Raw genomic sequence first — 23,071 nt, forward strand, 5'->3', positions numbered from 1 at the left:
GACGCGATTGCTCTGATCGATTCCCACAATAGCAACGATGTGTGACGCGATAATGGGAATACCAGCTACGTACCGATCACTTTTTCCGGTGATATTACTAAAAAGTTTGCAGAAAACACGATGTATATACATGTGTACAGACACACACACACAACCAAGCATTACACATGGCATGCCCTTGTATCTAGCGACAAAAAAAAGTGATTGTCCGCTTTAAGGTAATAAAGTATAGTGTATGAGAAAAGTTTAATCAAGGTCGTTAAAGTAATCGATTTCTAACTGATTTTTACTTTTGACAGAATTATATCAATTATTATTACTAACATTATCGTCACTATAACGCATATATAAACATAACCTATCGCGAAGTAATTTATGGTCGACCTTCAAAATAAAAATCCAAGAAAATGCAAAGAAACTATAAAACTATAATCAATAAACACATCCCACGCAACGAGCTTTAACGAGAAAGTACGAATCAATATCATTACGTAGAATTTTAACGCAGGACGATTAAAGTTAGAGATCCTCGTTAAGAGCAGTTACCAAGCAATGCGTATACGGACATGCTTTACAAACAAATATCGTAAGACTTTATAGATCCTGGAAGTAATGGGATCGTCGAAGAAAACCCGACTCGAACGCCTTTGACTCGTTCTCGCAGTTAGCACAATAATAATTGCTCGATAATTGGCTCGAAGAATCTGGTATCTTAATGGGGAGAAAAGAAAGAAGCGATCGAAGACAGAGAAGCGGTTGTTTGAGATGCGATGTATTCATTAAATAGGAACGTTAATGAAATCGAGATCGTCTTTCCCATTTTTGAAACGTTTCAATTCCGCACGCGTAGCATCCATTTCGTTTATTTCGTTTTAAACGAAGCGATGCTGCCATCTAGTGGTAAAAAAATGAAACAGAACGAAGAAAAAATGAACTCGATACATACATAGGCACTTATAAAGAAAAAACCAACGACTGTCAACGATGTTTATAATTTAATAAACCCAAACTAACCTGCTGTAATATATATAGAGTTAAGAAATTCGCATTATAGAATGTAATAACGTTTACAACCTACAAAGACTAGATCCATTTCGATACTGTTCGAATAAAAAAAAATGTTCACTCACCGCAATCACGTTGCAAAAACAGGAATGTGGTATAGGACGACATGTCTCTTTACGCGTCAACTCGAACAAATTGAATTATCCACGACCTACGCACAACCACAAAAAAACCAAACCAATCTTCACGGCTGACCACTGTGATCTGCAACAAGTTGCAATTTGTAACGGTTTCGATTTCTATTGTTCGATCGATCGACGTGCCTATGCTATCAACTGAAATCAACTTCATGTAATAAAAAAATTATTAACGTTCTATTGACTCAAATTATAAAAAGTTTCAAATACATTCGATTGATTTTAATGATAAAAAAGGTTTTCTTTAAATGTAAAAATTATTTGAGGAGTAATTTTGTAATTGTAGAAACTAATGCTGCAATACCATGTTTATTATTAACTATAAAAACATTATATATAAAAAGAATTTAATTTTAAAAAATATTATGTATATTAGCATATTAAGTATATTAATTATGGGGAATAAATATTCATTTAATTACAATGATAGTACATTTATGAAAATAAAAATATTATACGTACGAAGACAGTGATTTGAATCCGCTTGGAACGTTCAAATTATTATTTATTTCCTCATGTTGGTATAACTGAGAATTTAAAGCATAAAGTAATGTTGGTCACCATTCCGGTTGTAATCGTTCTTTCAGCACGGCAAGATGGCTGATCAGGTACGTTTTCTATACTCACAATAGAAATATTTATGCTTCGTTATGGTTAACTCTATCATTTATTAGATATGATTAGACACACGTTTAATTTTATTATTATTGTTAATAACTGAAAAAAAATTAGTTTCTTTAATATATCATGGAAAGGTTATGACTAGTGATATTACTGTTGCACGTGGTTAAATTATTTGAGTACACTCTATGCTTTAATGCGTGATATATCAACATACGTTTCTATAATGTACGATATTGAGACGTATTTTTATACTTTTAGAGTGAACGTGCGTTCCAAAAGCAACCCACGATCTTTCTTAACCGTAAGAAAGGTCTGGGCCCTAAGAGGCGAAAGCCGATGAGATATAGCCGCAATGTAGGTCTTGGCTTTAAAACACCTCGTGAGGCAAGTATCTAGTTTATCTGGAAAATAATAAAGTCTATTAATAAAAAAAAATTATTCTAACATTTTTCTAATTGTTTTTTAGGCTTTGGAAGGAACTTACATTGACAAAAAGTGTCCATTTACTGGTAATATCTCTATTAGAGGACGTATTCTCACTGGAGTAGTACAAAAAATGAAAATGCAAAGGACTATTGTCATACGTAGAGATTACCTACATTATATTAGAAAGTATAATCGTTTTGAGAAACGTCACCGTAACATGAGTGTTCATTTGAGTCCTTGCTTTAGGTTAGTTTGTATACATCTTTTAATAATTTAAATAATTTATTATTATTATTATATGTTGATATCAACGACGGTCTTCTGAAATATAATTTGAAGCTTCTTATTCATTTTCTGAAAAATAATTGAATACTGTATTTGCTATACATAGAATTTTTTTTTCTTTTATTATTTATTATTTTTACTATATATTACAGAGATGTAGAAATTGGTGATGTAGTAACAATTGGAGAATGCAGACCACTGAGCAAAACAGTCAGATTTAATGTTCTGAAAGTTTCTAAAGGAACAGGATCTAAAAAAAGTTTCAAGAAATTCTAAGATCACCAAAGCGACAAGTGGTCAGTATGTATGTTAACATCTTTCTCTTTTTCTTATATCAATGAAAAGTAAAGTTAAAAATATAAAATGATGAAATTGACGACGGTCTTCTGAATTTATTAAATTGAACGATATATCGTATTCTGAATATAGTCAAAATATAATTTCAATACCCTTCTAAAATAAAAATCAAATATTTTATTTATATCTTTTATATTGCAGGAGATATCGGCATTGACGTGACAAGGGGAAAGTTACGAATTACGACCTTGATTTGTATCTTACAACGTTACAAATTAATAAATAGAAACATTTCTATATAAAAACTTCTTAATTTAAACAAATTTTTCCTTAAAAACATTGAAAAGGTAATAATGCGAACTGTAAATTCATGTTAAAAAATATATTTTTACAAATTTCAACGAGAAAAACATTTTATCAAAACAATTTTTACATTATTCCAAAGTTATTTAGTAACATGCTTATTGTCACAAGAGAACAAAATTCTTCGTTATATTACATGTATACTTAATTATAATTACCATATTATCAATATAGAATATATGAGTTCATCACAATTATTTTATACTATCTGTGTTTTTTTCAATAATATATAAAACAAAAACAAATAATTTTATATCACGTGAATCATCAAAATATTAAAACTTAAAAATGGATACACAATATCCATTAACGCTTTTGTACAGATCTTCACAAATAATTCGATCAATTGCCAATCAACGCATCTTTGGCGATTCCTATTTGTAAATATTCATATAATATTCGGTAAAACACCTTTTACCACAGTGCTGTAATAAATGTATAATCACAAAAGCACTACTATACACAGTGCTATTCAATATTATCTTTTCATTTCTTATTTGCAAAGCATATTATTTAATTTAAAAATAAGTGTACAAGTACTTTGTACACTTTAAATATAAGAAAATATTTTCTAATTGTTTACTAAGTGTCATATTTTTGTTAATACCAACAATATAATGACATGTACATCAAAATTCTAAATTTACTTTTTAATGTAATCTCACTCAAAATAATTATAGTATCTATAATCAATCGTTATTGCAAGTTATGATTGTTGCTGCAAATCTTATAAGTACAACAGTTTGTACGTATTGTAACAATCATATACTTTTGTATTTAAAAAGAAAGAAACTAATGATTAGCAATTGAATGATTTTTAGTAGAAAATTCAGCTATATAAAGTATATATATAATAGGCCCTGCAAAGCCTAGCAATAGGGAAAATCCAAGGAGCTGTGTCCATGATAATCCACAATCATCACCAGAACACCTAAATGTATCTGTTAAATGAAGTTTTTCTGTATTACTCTCTGCTGAGGTAAGTAATTGATCACATTCCGAGTTGGCAGTCTCTAAAGAGTTATTACTGTTGTATGATGACAATGGTTCACAAACTGAATTTAATATAATTGTATTAATTTCTGCCTTTGGCAATTCAATCACAACAGGATTTTTCATCACATTTAATAATGGGTCTTTTATTGGTGCATTTTCTGGTTCTTCTCCAGGGGTGGATATACTTACTTCATTTCCATCAGCCTGTGCATTCTGATTTTCTTCTAAAGTCTCAGTTAATAGAGAAAATGGTTGTATAGGTACTTTGATGAATCGTCTTGCATGAATTTCATTTTCTTTATGAATCTTGTTAATCCTCTTCAACTCGGATATCTAGAAATACAACTTCTTACTTAAGTTCATTGCGATTCATTTCTGGTTTGATTTCTGTTTGAGTCTTTACCGTGCACCTATACCGTAATGCCAAAGCTTGTAACGTGTCTTCTGATTTTAGTAGGACATTTATCACCTCCACTTTACGTGGTATTGATGTTGATTTATTACGTTGTTGCAAAGGAATGGTTTCTTCATCTCCACTATTTTCATCATCTGAATATAAAAAGACATAATGTGGGGAACTATCCCTCTGATTTCCACGTTGGTAAACCATTTGTCTGGAAAGAATTGTTGTACTACATACACACGTATTATTTTCTAAGAGGCTGAAATGTAACTATAGTAAAATTTCCAGAAGAAACATTGTTTGAATCATTTTTCAATATATAACAATATATCATATGTGACTTGTCAAACGATGATCTATGACTATCAAGATTGTCAATTACCTCACACTTTCTTTTCGTTTGAAACTTTTGTTTATTATCTTTTATCGTCCGTCATACGTATTGTTCAAATACGAAAGACATTTCAAAACAAAATTGTTATCTAAACTTTGTGTCAATCATGTACGAAACATAACTCCTTTCACAAGTTGTGCATGCGATGTACACGTACATACAATAAAGAGAGGTTAGAGTCCTCCGAAGTATACTACAAATTTGCCAAAAATTACGCGAACAGTTTTCACGTCAATTGTTCTTCGATATGGCTAATTACGAAGTAGAAGGTGAAGAACTAAAAGATAAAAGTAGATGTGCTCATTTACGTGCAAAATTGAAAATGTGTTTGTTAAATACAGATTGTTGTAGAATAGTGAGTTATTGATTTGTGTTGTTGCAGCAATCATAACCTCTCTTTACAGTACGTTTATAAATGTGCAGTGATGTAATTTACATTTTCATATAATATATTTATTTTATTACAGCAAAGACGAACTCCCTTAGACTGTCTCAAAAATAGAGATCCATCTATTCCTGATGAATGTTATGCGTTACGTTTAACGTTCTTCGAATGTAAACATTCAATTGTAAGTACTATCAACTGGGTGAAATAAATAGAAAAGTAATTAATTTAATTTCATCTTTTTTAGCTCGATGGGAGACGAAGATTTAGGGGGCTTAGAGGTTATTAATACTTAATTATAGGATTTTTAGCTAAGAAAAAAAGAACGCGATAACACAGTTTGTAAGATATAATATTAGAAGTGATTTATTAGTATTTCGTTATTATTCGTTGTACATGATATAATAAATTCTATTATAATTGCGAAGTATCAATGTATCGTACAATCTCATTTTATCTAATGAAACTGTCAGGATTCCGCGATCGGATCCGCAGATAGAACTCGATTTTCTGGTACGATCGCAATGTTACCCTGAAGAGGCGTTACTCCCTCGTGGAGCAAAAGTATTTTCATAAACAAACTTGTGCAGGCAAAGAATCGTTATTTAACAGCGTTTCTCTTCAATGACAATCACACCTCACGTAATCGAGTCACGCAGTCACGCGGTCTTTGAGCCGCGCTCAATCGCACACATATTTTATGAGTGTATCGTTTCAATCGCGATACACGTGGGGATCACAGTAAAATCGCGAGTTTTTTTTTTTATTTCTCGTTTGTTTGTTCGTTCGTCTTATATTTAAAGGGCATCTTGTTCCACATTTTTGTTTCAGCGAGTACGAAGGGACGTATTGTAATAAGTCATACGCCGTTGGATCCTTAAAAATCTACGTTAACTGATCGCGCCTGCGCAATCATTCTAGCTATTGTCTGTATGCAACAAGCGTATATTGACTATACGTTTTTATTTGTTTTCTCGTCTTTTGTACTACAATGCCGAATCACACTACTCGTCCTCACTCTAAAATTTCTACGGGCACCTAAGAAAGATCTGGTATAAGCTTTCTCCGTGTCTGTCGATCGATCTACTTTTTCCTCACAGCGATAAAAAAGACGCGAGAGATCTATCCTTTCATCGTTAACGACGAACGAAGTACAAATTCAGAAGTTAAACAAAGAACGTGCTAAACTCGCAGTTTCAACTTCGAAGTCATAATTCATCCGTAAATCACGTCGTTTGCACTGAAAACCCGCGAGTATCGATAATCCAGGCAAGGATATGTAATATCAAACGTGTGAATGCAATTAGTAAAAGATCTGAAGATTATGTTTACAGAGCGCTCTCGACCTGAAAAGCCTGTATCATGCCGAGATTTGATTTTTCTTCCTCTAACTGATCTCGAAAAAGAGTGTGTGTAGCATTTTCAAAGAGTATCCTTTTATCAAGAAGTTTTCGCGACACCTTCTCACTGCGTTCGTTGTGATATATGCGGCAATCGTTCGAATATCACAGTTTTTCGAGTATATGATATGTAGTTAGCGATTTAATCGATAGTCGTCGATATAGTAATAAAAGTGTCTCGCAAATCTCTATGTTATGTACATGCAAGTTGCGCTCGGTTATCGAACGACGCGTACGCTCGCATAAAACGCTGGATGAAATATGTAAAGTCGAAAAATACAAACTGGCCAGAGGCGTTGCTAGACGGGTATGCAGCCCGAAGCGTACAGATTTATCATCGAGATTTCCCTAAAGCGTATACGAACGTGCCTCCCTTTAACGATATCTTTTACCATTTCGTTGTGACCAGAGATCACGAGATAAAATAGGTCTCCGATTTCTCCCGTTGACTGGCCACTGAACTCTGGCAAGGGAGTGGCGGTAGAGCTCGTTTCGTGAGAATGCGAGATTCGTAATAACGTCGGCAGTACAGCTCGATAAAGTGGCGAGTGGCGCGTTACAACCACGCGAAACTCGTTACACCGCGGTGGTACATGGTGCGATATAAGAAAATAAGTGACTTTATAAAACCGGGAGAATTCGTGAAACGATCAAAGTGTATGTATTGTACAGAGAGCGGGCTACAAATATTGCAGAGGCTGTTATTACGACCGAACGAAACGAGCCCTTGAAAGCTCCCCATTACACAGAGGTTTTATCGTGTAACGATAAAGCTTTACGTTCCCATGTCTTTCGCTGATCAAAGCGATTCTCTTGCCATGCTAGACCAAGAGACCCTTATCGACTAGAGCAGAATATTGCGTTCGGTGAGTAGATAGCAACGCTAAACCACGCAACGCCACGAACTCTGAATCGCAGCGAGTCCGATATGAACGAATAAACAGGGGGCCAGCCTCGTTCCAAACGATTCGTTCCCCAATAAATGGGAAATTTACAAAGTGGCCCTGTCCTGTTGCACCGCTTTGACGTTGTGTGCGCGTGGTCAGCGTTTCCTGAGGAATCAGAAGCACACCGAGGGCCTGTAGAGACCGGTGTAGCCGCACAAACGGGCCCGTAGCGCGGGCAACAATATCGCCGCCGCGGAGAGATTGTCTTGCAGTTGCGAACATTCGCAGATCAGGAGGTACATCTTGTCGCCCTGCGACATGGACTTGTGCAGTGTGATTCGTCTCAGGCCCACCGATCTCGGCAAATATCGGTACATCATACGGGCACCTAAAATAAATACATTTCAGTCCTTCAGTATTCTACTCTATTCCCTGTTATTAAACAATCACAAAAATACATTTCAACAGCAGAATTACCGACCGAACCAATGGGTAACATAACCTATTTTAGATTTTTACATTTTTCATTCTTGCAGTTACTCCTAGGGTAATGCAATCAATAGGATTGTACCTCGTTATTTTGATCTATGGATACATCATTTAGGTACACCTTATGGGTCGGTAATTTCAGCGTTACAATTGACTCTATGTTGAAATGATTAGACAGTGCAGTGAAGCTACAAGTACAAATAGACTACCGGTCCAATAGAGCCAGTTCTGCTCGAACTTGAGGCCGTCGTCGCCCTCGAAAACCTTAAAAATCGAGACAATATAACCGGTGGACGGAATCGGTGGTCTGACACCAGGTGGCTCCAGTGGTGGCCTGGCTATGGTGGCCACTTCGTTGAACAGATCCAACGTGTGACTGGCGGCGTAACGAAGGTCCCGAGGGTCGAACTTCCTCAGAGCAGCGCATTGAACCTCATTATAGAAATCTACGGGATCCGTGTTCTGCTTGTTTATTAGGTAATAGGTGATGAAGGGAAAGTCCGCTAAAAACGAACAAGAGTTAGTCAACACGAACTTCTCAAACTATTCTCTCAAATTAAATCAACTAATCGTCATTTTCGACCGTCTACTCACAATTTTTCTCCATGTTCGTGAGCAAGATGCTCTGGGAAGCAGAGGGCGCAATTTCGGCGACCAATTCAGCCGCGGTGTCACGTTGGAGGACCAAAGGTCGCGAGACTGGAGACTCGACCAAAGGATCCAGTGGCTCCAGGGGCGTCATAAAGTGGGCGAGAACACATTGCTTCGGGTCCTCGACTTCGAGGACCGACAGAGGGCTTCCTGGTCTCTTCTTGTCCGCGATTGGCGCGTGCTGGAACGAGTTGGAATAAAGCTGTGATTGAGAAAAAGACAATTAATCGTACGTTCCTCTATCCTTCCAATATTGTTTGTTTTCCTACTGTCGGCAGTCCATTAAAACGTCAATTCTGAGATCCAGTGTCAAGACTTAACCTCCAAAATCCAGTCTCGAGATTTAGAAAAAGAAGGTATCATTGCTATGTGTAGCAGGAATTTACGTTCTTTACGTCATTTACGTTACAGTCATTACGTCAGTCATCAGAGTTTCGTCGTGCCACGATAGCTTTTGTCTATTTTTGCGCGCTGAGGCCGGGCTAGCAAGGTCGTAGCAGCTCGTCGTGCCTCTAAGGCCAATAACTCGAGCATTCTGGTTTCAGCGAGTGCATTCGTGATTAGCGTGGATTCGCATGGATCGATTAGGGTATTCGATAAAAATATCGTTGCAATGACGGCGAGGCACAGCGTTATCAGCGGCTTCGGGAGATCTCGTTGGTCCGGATAGGAAGCGGGTGGATGTGTCGAAACCCTACTTCTAGCAAGCTTCAGTGATCGATCATTAGGCTCTATGCAATGCTGTGACGCTGAACAGACGCGTTGCAAAAGATTCGCATAGCTCCCCGTTGCGAAACACGCTGTTGCGAAATGCGCTTGTGTGCACGAAAGCAGATGTCGCGAAATAATAGAGGTATAAAAAAAGCGATCGATTCTAGCGAATTCTGTTGGTAGTTAGCAAGCAATAAATCTGTATTACGCCGTTATTGGTATTATTAACCCTTCTGCTGCTGTTTCTGACACGTCATACTGGTGAGATGCACTACTATGTCATTTCGCAATGGGAATTTTCGCGAACAAATACGGAAGTGAGCAAATATTATTAATAGATTTCCTAATTTAGATTTGAGCATATGAAATACAATTTAATGCTAAACTTATCACGATCAATCATCCGAGGTCATATTTTGTTAGACGTAGATTACCGCTTCGTCCATTTTTCATTCCTGATAAATGAAGCATGGATATCAGAAGAATCGGAATTAAAGGAGAGAAAAGTTACGAGGTGAATTTTTCAATCAAAAATTAAAAATTGTTTCTTTAAATTATGGAGGTGTCCAACCCAGTTTTATATACGAAATATCAAATAAAAATATACGAGACGATATTAAATTAATTTTACGTTGCTGTCTTTGTGACAAAAAGAATTATAAATCATAAATTAAAGTCATAAATTATAATTATAAAAATCATAAATTAAAGTATGGGGGTCCCCCCGCATGATTATTATAATCGGCTGGTTGGTGGTATTCTCAATATGGTGGAGGTGCTAGGAAGGATGAAAGGAAAGGGAAGAGGTGTGATTCATCTTGGGCCTGCTAGTGGACCCATCAGTAAGGCTACCTAGCAGGCCCTGTCTTAAATGGAAATACTATTGGGACGTCTGGAAATGCTATATATATGGGAAGTGGAAGGTTTTATCCAGGACTTGCTAGAAAGTAGGAATCCATTTATTAACAAGGGTTAGGTTAGAGAATGATGCCATCACAAAAATTAAAATTACATTACTTAATTTTCACCTCATCAGCCATCATTAGTGATAAATATATATTTTGTGCAGCCCAGGGAAACTACAAGATTGGACACCCCTAACTCAGATCATTGCAAATTTAATATTAATTGGGATATTAACACTCTGACTGCCACGCACTTTTATAAAATATATAAAATCAAATAAAACAAAATTTCCATTTTTAAACAAATACAGGGTGTCCCAAGAAAATGTATACACACTTTGCGTGATTATAAATAAATTATATTTATATTATAATAAATTAATATAAATTAGAAAGAATAAGGTATTAATGTGTGTATGTATATTTTTGGGACACCCTGTATTTAATCAACAACCGAACCAGAAACATAACGTAAACACGGTATAGTAAAAATATTCGCATAATATATATCATAGCAATTTTATATCAAGGTAATCAGAAATTCTAATGAAAGCAATATTTTATCTAAAGTTCGTACCGTTCTTGGTACCATTGTTAACACTTATCTGCCACGCTCAGGGGGCAACAATCAAATTTCCATTATTCTTACGATATAATAATAAATTATCAAATATGGCCAAAAAAAGAAAAAAAAAAAATGGTGCAAATTATTAATGCTTTCTATTCAACAAAGTTCTCTATTCATTTACTTATTCAAATTTTCAAAAAATAGTTATAATAAAACAAATATAAATTTAAAAAATTAGTATCATTGGTCACCGGTGACCATAATGGCAGTGAACGTGTTAATTTGCGCCACCTAAATGTAAACAAATATTTAATCAACAAGCGAAACGCAAATAGCGTAAACACGGTATAGTATAAATATTGGCACAATTACTATGCTATACTACACGCGACATATCGATCAGTTTGCAGCAGAAGTGTGAAGGAAAGTGAAAGAGTTAGCCGTAGAATCTAAAGCTGATCTACAGGCGCCATAAACGTGACAGTCATGCAGAAGAACACATGTGAGGTGCACTCAGTTGCGTAGAAATTGGTCTGACATACCGGTACTCCCGCGGGTAAAAAACGTTCGAGAGAAGCTAGGGGAATGATGAAACAGTCGCGGTCCAAGGTGGCCAGGGAGATTGGTTCGCCACGCGGAGGGCTGTTTCCGGAAACCACCAGGGGCGTGTACGCGCCAGACGCTCGGTTACCGCTGAAGGAAACCTATGAACGCCATACAATTCGGGGTAATTAACTTTGGTGACCTGGCACAGGCTCTCGTACATACATCCATACGAATTGGCCCGCCTCGTCCCGAAAGTTACCAACGATCTCTGCACACGAGCTTCCGCGTGCAAAATAGGGCTTCCTGTTTCGAAACTCGCGCATTTTCCACGGGTGGTTATTGCGTAAACGCTCGGAGGAAAAGACTCGCGTCGAGTCCCAGTTTCCATATTTTCCAAGGTATATGCTTCCTTTCGAGATCACGAGGTTCTTCGAAATTTTTGAATTATGTATACTCTAGAGGCAATATATTTAGGGTATATTAAGAATAACGAAGATTGGAGAAGATACTTATTGCTATAATGTTAATTTTGCTGAAAATTATTCCGTGATTGCGATAAATAAAATTTTTAAAATTTGAAATAGGTCATTTTAGTGGTTCTATAGTGTTATCGTATGAATTTAAATTTAGTAAATTTAACCTTCGAAGTTTATGGGACTTAGGGCTACCGTGTATGTCCTGAAAATAATTTTTCCATATTTTCCAAGGTATATGCTTCCTTTCGAGATCACGAGGTTCTTCGAAATTTTTGAATTATGTATACTTTAGATGCAGTATAATATTATAATATTTATATAGGAGTAACGAAGATTGGGCGATGGAATAAATAGATACATATGTATAATTACATACTTATTGCTATAATGTTAATTTTTCTGGAAATAATTCCATGATTGCGATAAATAAAATTTAAAAAATTTGAAATAGCTCATTTTAGTGGTTCTATAGTGTTAATCGTGTATCATACGGATTTTAATTTAATAAATTTAATCTTCGAAGTTTATGGGAGTTTATAGGATTATTGTGTGTCCTGAAAATAATTTTTATTATATAAAGTATTGCAGAGTATATATCTGGATTCTCGAAGAAAAATATTATTCGTATGGAGTTGTATGTATGGAATGGTGTAGTAAAATATTTTAATTAGGAAATTACTTTCTTTTTAAAGTAATGGTATCTGTTAATCCTTCAAGAAGAGGATCTAAGATTTTTCATAATATAGATCTTCAAGACGAGTCGCGATTAAATCAATCTTCCATATATTGTACTAAAAAATTTTAATTATGAAATTAATTTCTTCTTTACCTAATAATATTTGCTAATCCCTCAAGAAGGATCTATGATCCTCGATTTTGCATAATATAGATCTTCAAGACGAATCACGATTAGATCAATCTCCCATATATTTTTAAAACACATACATATGTACATTTAATTTACCAAATTAATTCATAATATTCTCATTTCGATGATCTAGAATAATGAGATAAATTTTGAAGTTTCTAACCAAATTCCGAAATCACAAAAATTAGTATAGTGCACAGAAGTTACTCACACTATACTCTTCGCACGTGTCATTTCATCAGTCAGGAAATTCATAAATAGAGCCAGAAAAATTGACGTAAATTCGAGGTCATTCGAAGGTCACGTTTATGTTAATGACATAGATTCTAATATATGTATATATCGATGTAAAAATAAATGGTGTCTGTGAGAAAGAACGAGTGGATTGATTATGCGTGTAATGATTGATTATACGTGTAGTATAGAATGTATATATTTACGTAATGTATGAAAGAAGAGGGAACAAATGAGAGAGTAGTTTGCTAGGTCAGTTTCAATCCAGAATTGATTGAAAGTAAACGTGTATACGAGTATCGAGAGAGAGAGTAAACACAATTAGATATACCTCATCGATCATTTTTACCCTGTGCTATAATATTGTTCAATAAATATTTAACATACTAATTTAAATATGATATCCACGACTAACAACATTTTGATAAATGTCCACACTGATATCATAAATTAAATCATTAGCATTCAGAGGATCGAGTATCACTCGATGGCAGTGTGTGTGTGATCGGTGTTGACAGTAGTGGTAAAATGGAAATTAAAAAATGCAGAGAACTAAAATCCTGCTTGAATAAAGATCAGTACTAAATCAGAGTGTCCTTTGCACTTCGAGTAATTTTTAACATGACCTGACAGCAACTCTGTGTCATTTTACTTTTGCTGTTAGCTTCTATAGCATAGTGCGTTCGAGAAAAGAAGGCACAGCGTGGTTACATCCTGAGGACTGATTAACCACGCTGATTCCAACGTAGATGAGATGCTCACAAAGGGGATCAAATGTGATCTGTGGCATATGAAGAATATTCAGCAACTGGTAATGGAAAAAAAATCAGCTCGCGGATTATTCCGCGCTCGGTGATAGACGACAGTCGTGGCTCGCGGAATATTCCGCGCTCGGTGATAGACCACAGTCGTGGCTCGCGGAATATTCCGCGCTTGGATGCAAATGGGTTGATTGATATCTGCAATTTAAAATTGTCCAACGACGCGTGGAATATCGAGGTGAAATAATTCTTCGTCTTATTGTTAATCAGTCATGAGGATATAAACACGCGGTGCCTTCTTTTCGCGAACGCGCTATAGCAGCCTAGGCCCAATCTTTTCTCCAATCACGTCTTCCACGAGGTTCCCCCACCTTTCCCCTTGACTTTCTAATAGTCAGCCAAGGATTGTAATTCTTCCACTTCCGGCAGCCGCTGATGGAAGCCGGAAACGCGCCGGCCGAGCCAGCATCCACTCCCTCGATCGTAAACAGCAATGGCGGCAACCCAGCGCCGTATATATCCGCGTTCCCACGTTTGGTCCCGAGTCTGCTGCATTTTTAACGAGCGTGCATCCACCGAACGGCACCCCCGTGTAACAAGTGAATGCCGAAGTCGCCAGCGACGTTTTGAAATCTAGGTTAACGCGATTCCCTTCGTTCTACCACCCTCTGTTCGCCAACTATTCCACGGTTAACCATGTCGTGATTTATGGCCACGCTTATGGAAACGTCTGTAACACGTCTTCGACGAGACCACACGTCTTCGATGACAACGCAGAGAACAGTTGGCACAGGAAAGAGAAAGAGGGTAGGAGGAAGGAATGAGTAGGAGAGTAAGGGGTTCAGTCGTGATTTGAAAATTTATAGAATTTTTCGTGTAGACAGGTCGGAGTGTATTGGAATTTTACAGAAGTCGTGGAGAAAGATTCGTAGGTTTCGTGTTTTATCAGATTTAATTAGGTATTATGGTGATTATGGGATTTTGCATGGAGGAGTTTGAATGTGTTTGATTTTACAAAAGTCATAGGAAGAGATTACTAGGTTTTGTGTTTTATCAGGTTTACTTAGGTCTTATAGGATCTCCTATTAATAGGATCTTGTATGGAGGTGTTTGAGTGGCTTTAACAACTTGCGGTGGCAAGAAATTTACGGACGCGTGTGCCAGAACGGTCCAGTATTTCTGTAACAATTGCCTAACGACGTGTATACCACGTCGTTGGTGATTCTGAGACAAAAGCATTACGACGTGCGTGACACGTCTTTCCACCGCAAGTGGTTAAATTTTAGAGAACTCGAGAGAAGAGATTCCTAGGTTTTGAATTTTAGAGGAATAGTGGGCAGAGATTCCCAGATTTTGAATTTTAGAGAAATCATGAGTAAAGATTCGTAGGTTTTGTGTTTTACCAGGTTTACTTAGGTTTTATGCTGATTATAAGATCTTGTATGGAAAAGTTTAAATGCCTTTGAATTTTAAAGAAGTCGCGAAGAAAGATTCGTAGATTTTGAATTTTAGAGAAGTGGAAACAGATTCTCAGGTTTGATGTTTTATCAAGTTTATTTAGGTCTTACGATGATTATCGGATCTTGCATGAGTGCCTTTAAATTTTACAGAAGTCGTGTGAAAATGGATTCCTAGGTTTCGAATTTTATAGAAGTCGTAGGAATAAATTCGTAGGTTTTGTGTTTTACCAGGTTTACTTGGGTCTTACGGTGATAATAGGATCTTGTATGAAGGTGTCTGAGTGCATCTGAATTTTAGATAAATCGTGGGAAGAGATTCCTAGGTTTTGAATTTTACAGAAGTCGTAGAAATAAATTCGTAGGTTTTATGTTTCACCATGTTCACTAAGTCTTAAAGTGATAATACGATCTTGTATGAGGTTGTATCTAGGAGTTTGAGTAGCTTTGAATTTTACAGAACTCCTGCTAAAAGATTCTTAGGTTTTGCGTCTTATCGTGGTTATAGGAACTTGTGTAGAGGAATTTGAATGCCTTAGAATTTTAGACAAAATGTGCAAAAATATATTTATTATTATAGATATATATTGTATGTACAAGTTCGAGCGTGCTTGAATTTTAGAGAGATTAAGACGAATAATTTTTCAGACTCTGTTGATCATAGGGTTTTCTAGAGATTCTGGTAAAATTGGAGTGTCTTCGAGTTCCAGAGGAACCCTGGCAAATCCCTTTTCACCTACAGAGAGATCTGCTTCGTGTATTGCGACTATAGAGCGACCTAACTCCACCTTCTTCTATCTATAGACCTAGTTTTTCTATCTATAGAAGACCCGTGAAAGTCGGTATTTCGCGGTTGTGTGGTAATCCGAAATGATTCATGGTATCCTAAATACTACCCACGACGTATAATACTCATCAAGGTCCCATATCACTCTCGATTAATAATACACTAACCTAACCATTTTATCATCCACGAAAATTCAACACTTGAGCCATTCACTGCACAGAAAATCGATTAATTCCACTGTTTGAAAAATCTTGAATTTCAAAAGTTATGACTGTACCAAGTGCTTTGACACTTAACCCTTTGCACTCGACGACTTTTTGGCTAGAGAAGAGTAGAAAATCAAGGTTCTCTACTAAAAAACTGACCATTTTTGTTTTTAGCAGTAAATAAAGAATTGTACAATAATAGAATTGTAGAATTATTTGACTCGATACTTCGTACACTGTTACATTATATTAAATTTAATATATTAACACTAGAACTACCAACCCAGTCAAAATGACTGGTCCCAGAATTTTTCTTTTCGCAATCACCGAACACATACACTTGCTTTAAGAATAAAATTGCTATCAACTCGTATTAAGAAAGAACTGTAATCAATATATTCACTCGTATTCATCTTATCACTGAAATTACTATAATCTGTACACGTTATAGTTAGGTACCCATTAAAGATCGGTAGTTCTAGTGTTAATTAATATCGATCTTCCAAATTTGATGAAATGGTGACTGAAGCTCACCTCTCGAGTGCAAAGAATTAAATTTAATATTTTTCAAAAAGTGGAGTTAATCGATTTGCGCAGTGAACATGGCTCATTTAATAAAACAAATTATTTTTTCCCTACTTTCATTTCCTCCCAATTTTTATCGATAATAAATTAATCTACTCCACGTGTCATTCACGAAAATTCGATATTTAATAAAAAAAAATAATTTTTCCTCCATTTTCATTTTCAATTTAATAAAACAAATTATGTTTTCCCTACTTTCATTCCCCCCAATTTTTATCGATAATAAATTAATCTACTCCACGTGTCATTCACGAAAATTCGATATTTAATAAAAAATAATTTTTTCCCATTTTTATTTCCATTTTTATTTTCATTTTTATTTTCATTTTTCAAATGTCACAATTATCGATGCAGCAAGAGGATGAATCACGGCCACATGCAAATCGCGAATAAAAGCTGCTGTTCGCAATGCTCCCTGGCACACGTGGCGCATTGGTAATTGAAATTATTTCGCAACAACGAGCCACGCAGTCGAAGCGCAGGATGTATAATTAAAGTTCAAGATCGAGGTCGGGGTATTGATCGAAGCACGCGAAGACTACAAATTTTCTTCTGGTCGAGAAGCCAGCGGGCGAGATGGTAAATCGTGGTTTTTTCGGGATTTACGCTGTTCCCATCGATTCCACGGGACCCAGGCTCGTGCTGGAAATTGATTCCAACGTGCCATGGCTGTTGCAGCCAGGTATCCTCATTACGCATTTAACGACTACGCGAAATTTTCATTACACAGCCTCGCCCACTGAAATACCCATCTTCCACTACCCGGGGCTTGAAAACATTTACAAAATAACCTGCCGCCCAGTAAATTAAACACGTGCTCCTAATTACGAAAGTGGCCTAAGCCACCAATCTTTTTTAACGATTTTATTATTTACCTTCTGTCACGTTCAGTTACATCGTCATAAAATAAATTTATTTTCTACGATACAAAATAGAAACAATTATTCTATAATAATTTAACCATTTTGTCATCCAAGAAAATTCAACATTTGAGCCGTTCACTGCACAAAAAATCGATTAACTCCGCTTTTTGAGGAATCATAAGTTTAAAAAGTTATGACTATACCAAGTGCTTTGGCAGAGAGTGAAGTGAATTGACATTTTCGACTAATATCGTGGTGAGCTAATTTTTTTGCATAAATAAGAGAGGAAAATCCTTTTGAATTGTTATAGCCATTACAGTTCAACAGAATTTGACTAAAAAATTCAATTATATTGACATTTTCGACTAATATCGTGGTGAGTTAATTTTGTTACATAAATAAGAGAGGAAAATCCTATTGAATTGTTATAGCCATTACAATGCAATAGAATTTAATTAAAATATATAAATAAGCTAAATTAAGCTTGTAGATTCATAATCTATTGATATATTGTTTAATAATGATGACAACAATAATAACAATAAGAGTGAAAGAGAGAGAGAGATAAGAATTTTCTAGATAGTGTCAATCTTTTTGCTTAACACTAGATTTACGGAATCAATTTGACGGATGGGTTGCTTCAATTATACGATGGTAACAGATTTAGTTAACTTTCATTGAGACTGTTAATATTGTAATTGTTTTTAAATTAAACTAATCGTCAAAAAAAAGACACGTGGTTTCCTTTACCTGTGAATTTGACAGGTGTCAAATATGTAGAAATAGGTATACAGATAGCGCCCGTAAACCTAGTGTTAAAATAGTTTATTGCGAATATTATTTTATTAAATTAATTTATTTAAATTTATTCATTTATTTATTAATTTAAATTAAATATTATTATCTAAATATATTAATTTGTTAATTGTTAAAAACGTACAAAGTATTGGTTTCCAGTTCTATCCATATGAAAATGCTGTAAAAATTGACCTAATAGACAGGGTGAGTAGCTTTACGTTCCATAAGGTGAGTTCAATGCTGTTTGAATTTTGAAATTTATCCGAGTGGTGTCGTAAAATTTTAATACTCCATTGGTCGCCCGATCGTCGATGAGAAATGGCCATAATTCGTCACTCCACAGTGGGGGAACGTACCCCCTAATTTATCAAAGTACTTTCTTTCATTTCTCCAATTAACGATGGATTGTAAGGTCAGCGACTCGAGTATTCGATTATTCTCGTTTGCTATACACTGTCGTTGTTCGGGTCAACATTGGAACTACTGACTTGTAATATGAAGCTACTTATTACTGTGTATTAGATTTCAGTACAGGGCTAAATGTATTTTCAACGTATTACGTGTAATGATAGGTTGCGTAGAATTATAGAGTTGTACTATATTTGGGATGGTAATGTTAGAGATTAGAATTGAATTAAATTTCTTTCATGTTGGGGAAAATGAGTATTAGTTTATGCTAAGAACGAGGGCTCAAGATGTAGATGTAATTAAATTTTTGGCAGCGTGACAAAATTTGGAGATAAAATATTTTGGATAAATTAGTATGGCTGTCGTGGAATTTAGATCTTTAACTAATCTGAGAAAAGTTTAATAGCACTAGTGTCGACAAACATATTAATTTCGAATTTCTGAACAATTTTAAAAAATCTCCATTTTCTTTTGATTAATGTGATGACTATAGTGTCAATAATTTTATTTATTGCCTAGGTTATACTAATTCTAAACCACGGTCAATCTGATTGCTCTTGCCTCGATAACTATATCAATTCCAAACCTCTGAACAACTCTAAAAAATTACTTTATTTCTTAAATTAATCTGATAACTGTAGTGTCCAATAACTGTATTAATTATACAAACTTTTAAACGAATCCATAAGATTATTTTTCGATTATTATAATTCTTTGATTCGCCTGATAATTTCAGTATTAATGACCATACTAATTCCAAATTTATTTATTCGACTAATAATTATACTATAAATATCCATATTAATTTCCTTGATTATGTGAATTCTAAATCTCTAAATCTCCAAAAAATCCTAGTTTTGTCCAACTAATCAAGTAATACACCATATTAACCCTCGCTTTACAAACTCTTAAACAACTTCAAAAATTCACTCCGTTTTTTTAATTAATCCGATAATTCTACTATCAATATTCATATTAATTCCCTAGACCATATCATCCCGAATCTCTAAACCCCCAAAAAATCCCATCGTCATCCAACTAATCATATAGTACACCACCATCAACCCTTGCTCTACAACCCTCTAAACAACTCTAAAAATCTTCTTTTAATTAGTCTGATAACTCCACTACCAAAAATCACATTAATTCCCTAGACCGTATAAATCCCAAACCTCTAAACCCCCCAAAAATCCTAATTTCGTTCAACTAATCCCTTAGTACACGATATCAACCCTCGCTCTACAACCCCCTAAAAACCTCCAAAAATCCACCCCGCTCTTTTGACTAGTCTATTAATTCCACTATCAAAAATCACAATAATTCCCTAGACCATGTAAATCCGAAACCTGTAAACTCCCGAAAAATCCTAGCTTCCCTCAATCATCGTACACAGTCACATCGAACACCGCAGCAACCCCCAACTCCAAATACCCGAAACGCTCCCCAGACTGCGTTAAAAAATCCACTGCAGCACTCGTTCTCAACAATCGAAACATCCGACGCAACGATCCATCCGGGAATTGGGGTCCGATCGAGCAGAGTTTCCAGCGGAACGAGCACAATGAGCGCAGGATATCGAACAGAGTCGGGGCGGCTCGCCGGAAATTTATGGTACGTCGCGAGATCCGCCTTGGCGTGCAATAAGATAGCGAGTTTGCGTGCCGGCCAGGAGGATAGCGTAGGTGTAAGTTTATGCGGGTCGTTCCGTGCACGGCCCCTCGTTTCCTCCATAATTCCACCGGCCGCGAAACTATCCCGCGTGTACCCTCGTGCACCCAGCCCGAGGCGTGTACTTCGCGCTGAAATATCGTCGCGAGCGTCCGGTCGGCCGTGTTTCAGGTAGCCACACTCGTCGATACAGCCGGTCTCTCCTTCGGAGAACAGGTTACCCAGGTGTAATTTGCGCCCAGACGAACCCATCCAGCCCCCTGCCCCGAAGAAAAAGCCCCGCGCTGACGCTTGGTCAGCGTGGCTGCCCGTTCCGTGTTCACCCTGTCCTCGAGAAGGCGACAAGGTTCTAATCGAGAGAGATAACGTTAGATACCGTGTCCCCGATTCGTCATCGGGAACATCGTATCCGCAGCGAAACAAGATTTGCGATCCCCGTTCAGTTGGCGATACGTTTTGTAAGGATTCGGGATTCTACGACGACCAACCAACGAGCGATGCACGATCCTCGTTGGTCAATGTTTCCTCGTCGCGAGGGATCGAGAAGGGGTTGATATAGGGCCGGTCTGGAACGGCCTGTTTCGCCGTGGAATTGTCGACGTACATAGGTGTACCGACCATTGATCGGGATTGGGTTTCTTGGATTGCCACGGGTCTTTGCTTGCCGGAGGTAGTAGTTCACCGGCCCGCGGTGGTTGATTAAATTTAACCTACATTCCCGACACCTGAACCGAAGTATTTGATTAGACACGAGCGAACGATCACGCGTCCGGCCAAGGTGCATCAATCTTTTCCTCGACGCGACTGCGGATTAGTTCCGCCATCTTGGAGAACCACGAGGTAAGATTGGAACACGGTTTCAGTTGCGTGCTCGTTAGCATTCTTCTTATTTCGCTACTCTTAAACATCTCTCTCAAATTGTCTGATCATCACATCGATAATCGTGTTTACCTTGAAACGAGTTCTTCAAGTTCATTGAAAAATATCGTTCCTGACGTATCGACTGATGTATCAAAAGAGGTTAAAAGAACGAGTTAACTTCGTATCTCTTGATCGGTTAAAAGTTCTCCTATCTAATGTCAATTGTAATTGCGGTGCCAATTTGACCCTGAAATGACCTCGAAGTCGATCAAATCCTGACAATCAACGCAAAGTTCTTTTAATCCCTTGCATTACTAGATTTGATTCTAAAAATGTGCATATCGAAACAGCATTTACTTTTAATTCACCGTGTGCAGTCACTGTGCACCTACACTTTATTCTGTTACAAAATTGTACGAGTTTTGGAATTTGCATAAATTTTATTCAGAGTTAAATCTGCTAAGTATGATTTTACTGGTATGATAAGTTTTGGGGTGGTTCGCTGGCTAGTAGACTCAAAGGCTACTCGGAGAACCCTAACATTTGACAGTTTGCAGCTCACGCATAGACATACGGAAATTATTATGCATATTTTTCAAGGACCCCCTTTCGGGTCCCTAGAATTGATCTTCGAGTCCACACCGAGCGAATCAGCCCTAAATCCGATCCTAAATCCAAAGCTCCACCTACCTGTCTCGAAGCAGTGGGTGTAGGTGGTTCCGAGGGTTCCTTCTGCTGCGCAGTCTGGACCTGTTTCCTCCTGGCCTGACCCCCAGCTCCGGATCCCTGCGCCGAACCACTGCCAGCGCCCCCACCACCGCCCCACTTGATCACATGGGGCCCAGAGTTCTTCCTGGGTGGCGGCCCAAGCCTCTCGGTTGGCTCATCCGGCGGCGAGCCGAGGGCGCCGCCTGTCGGTGGCGTGAGAAACAGATGAGTCCGGTAGCCGAAGCCCTGGTGCTCGTGATCGGCCATCGAGGGGAAGTAGCCGAACTCTCTGCTGCGTCGGATCGGTGCGCGCGTCCCGACGGCCGACTGGCCGGCGCCGCGCACCACGCCGAACCGAGTCCCCGTGTACCCCAAAGTGGACGGCCCGTAAGCGGTGCCGAGGGTCGACCGACCCTCCAGTCCGCCGCCTCCTCCTCCACCACCACCGAGTCCCTTCTCGCCGCTGAAGTTCTTGCGGAACATAAGATTCATGACTGACAAGTGTGGGACAGGCAGAACAGTGTGACAGAGACAGACAGAGCTGGGAAGAGCGAGGTTTCGTTTCTACTTGCTTTCTTTCGTTTTTCACCGTGATACGCGGTGGTCAGGAGTGGTGATGCTTTCAAGCCCAAGGGTAGTCGGTCTTTTTCGAGCTTTATAGCGCGTGGAAGAAGCAGCGCCGGTGGTGGTGGTGACGGTGCTCGACGATCACGAAAGCGTCCCTAGGCAGCTTCCCTATGCTCGGGGTCCCTTCTCTAACAACTCCGGACGCGATTGTTTTTAAGCTTTCTTTCATGGGTTCACCTTCTACGGGAGGATAGGTAGAGTGTCCTGACCAATGCGTTCTTTCGTCGGTGAA

General features: G+C 37.4%; 4 protein-coding genes across 5 annotated transcripts; 2 read left to right on the plus strand and 2 right to left on the minus strand.

Moving 5' to 3' along the window:
• Window positions 1-1,743: 1,743 nt before the first annotated feature.
• Window positions 1,744-3,131, plus strand: RpS11 (ribosomal protein S11). Its single transcript, XM_017903226.1, has 5 exons — window positions 1,744-1,810; window positions 2,085-2,210; window positions 2,293-2,498; window positions 2,690-2,833; window positions 3,036-3,131. The coding sequence occupies exons 1-4, from the start codon at window positions 1,799-1,801 to the stop codon at window positions 2,811-2,813; spliced, it is 468 nt and encodes a 155-aa protein (XP_017758715.1). The 5' UTR covers window positions 1,744-1,798; the 3' UTR covers window positions 2,814-2,833; window positions 3,036-3,131.
• Window positions 3,132-3,922: 791 nt separating this feature from the next.
• On the minus strand, window positions 3,923-5,140 carry LOC108549759 (lysM and putative peptidoglycan-binding domain-containing protein 4). The gene is made up of 3 exons (XM_017903256.1): window positions 4,979-5,140; window positions 4,597-4,807; window positions 3,923-4,526 (listed from the first exon to the last, which is right to left on the minus strand). Exons 2-3 carry the CDS (start codon window positions 4,801-4,803, stop codon window positions 3,990-3,992), a joined length of 744 nt encoding a protein of 247 aa, XP_017758745.1. The 5' UTR covers window positions 4,804-4,807; window positions 4,979-5,140; the 3' UTR covers window positions 3,923-3,989.
• A 22-nt stretch (window positions 5,141-5,162) lies between these two features.
• LOC108549760 (cytochrome c oxidase assembly factor 5) lies at window positions 5,163-5,753 on the plus strand. Its single transcript, XM_017903257.1, has 3 exons — window positions 5,163-5,345; window positions 5,458-5,559; window positions 5,623-5,753. The coding sequence occupies exons 1-3, from the start codon at window positions 5,238-5,240 to the stop codon at window positions 5,662-5,664; spliced, it is 252 nt and encodes an 83-aa protein (XP_017758746.1). The 5' UTR covers window positions 5,163-5,237; the 3' UTR covers window positions 5,665-5,753.
• Window positions 5,754-5,758: 5 nt separating this feature from the next.
• On the minus strand, window positions 5,759-22,759 carry LOC108549758 (uncharacterized). Of its 2 annotated transcripts, none has more exons than XM_017903255.1 (5): window positions 22,195-22,759; window positions 11,529-11,690; window positions 8,746-8,983; window positions 8,361-8,654; window positions 5,759-8,050 (listed from the first exon to the last, which is right to left on the minus strand). In XM_017903255.1, the coding sequence occupies exons 1-5, from the start codon at window positions 22,702-22,704 to the stop codon at window positions 7,836-7,838; spliced, it is 1,419 nt and encodes a 472-aa protein (XP_017758744.1). In that variant the 5' UTR covers window positions 22,705-22,759; the 3' UTR covers window positions 5,759-7,835. The 2 variants fall into 2 exon arrangements, with proteins under 2 accessions (XP_017758744.1, XP_017758743.1); XM_017903254.1 differs by having other exon boundaries at window positions 8,746-9,004.
• Window positions 22,760-23,071: the final 312 nt, after the last annotated feature.

The sequence above is a fragment of the Eufriesea mexicana genome, unplaced genomic scaffold (genome assembly GCF_001483705.2).
Source record: "Eufriesea mexicana isolate 0111107269 unplaced genomic scaffold, ASM148370v2 scaffold2208, whole genome shotgun sequence".
Lineage (NCBI taxonomy): Eukaryota > Metazoa > Arthropoda > Insecta > Hymenoptera > Apidae > Eufriesea > Eufriesea mexicana.

What these genes read in the sequence shown, in the direction of transcription:
- LOC108549759 (XM_017903256.1), bottom strand. Translation starts at nt 4,803, where the DNA reads ATGGTTTACCAACGTGGAAATCAGAGGGATAGTTCCCCACATTATGTC. An exon ending in CATTACGGTATAGGTGCACG is followed by an intron (nt 4,527 to 4,596) that starts GTAAAGACTCAA and finishes TTGTATTTCTAG; the next exon opens with ATATCCGAGTTGAAGAGGAT.
- RpS11 (XM_017903226.1), top strand. An exon ending in GCTTTAAAACACCTCGTGAG is followed by an intron (nt 2,211 to 2,292) that starts GCAAGTATCTAG and finishes ATTGTTTTTTAG; the next exon opens with GCTTTGGAAGGAACTTACAT. An exon ending in CATTTGAGTCCTTGCTTTAG is followed by an intron (nt 2,499 to 2,689) that starts GTTAGTTTGTAT and finishes TATATATTACAG; the next exon opens with AGATGTAGAAATTGGTGATG.
- LOC108549758 (XM_017903254.1), bottom strand. Translation starts at nt 22,704, where the DNA reads ATGAATCTTATGTTCCGCAAGAACTTCAGCGGCGAGAAGGGACTCGGT. An exon ending in TTTTACCCGCGGGAGTACCG is followed by an intron (nt 9,005 to 11,528) that starts GTATGTCAGACC and finishes TCTCAATCACAG; the next exon opens with CTTTATTCCAACTCGTTCCA. An exon ending in CACGAACATGGAGAAAAATT is followed by an intron (nt 8,655 to 8,745) that starts GTGAGTAGACGG and finishes GTTCGTTTTTAG; the next exon opens with CGGACTTTCCCTTCATCACC.
- LOC108549760 (XM_017903257.1), top strand. Translation starts at nt 5,238, where the DNA reads ATGGCTAATTACGAAGTAGAAGGTGAAGAACTAAAAGATAAAAGTAGA. An exon ending in ATACAGATTGTTGTAGAATA is followed by an intron (nt 5,346 to 5,457) that starts GTGAGTTATTGA and finishes ATTTTATTACAG; the next exon opens with CAAAGACGAACTCCCTTAGA. An exon ending in TCGAATGTAAACATTCAATT is followed by an intron (nt 5,560 to 5,622) that starts GTAAGTACTATC and finishes CATCTTTTTTAG; the next exon opens with CTCGATGGGAGACGAAGATT.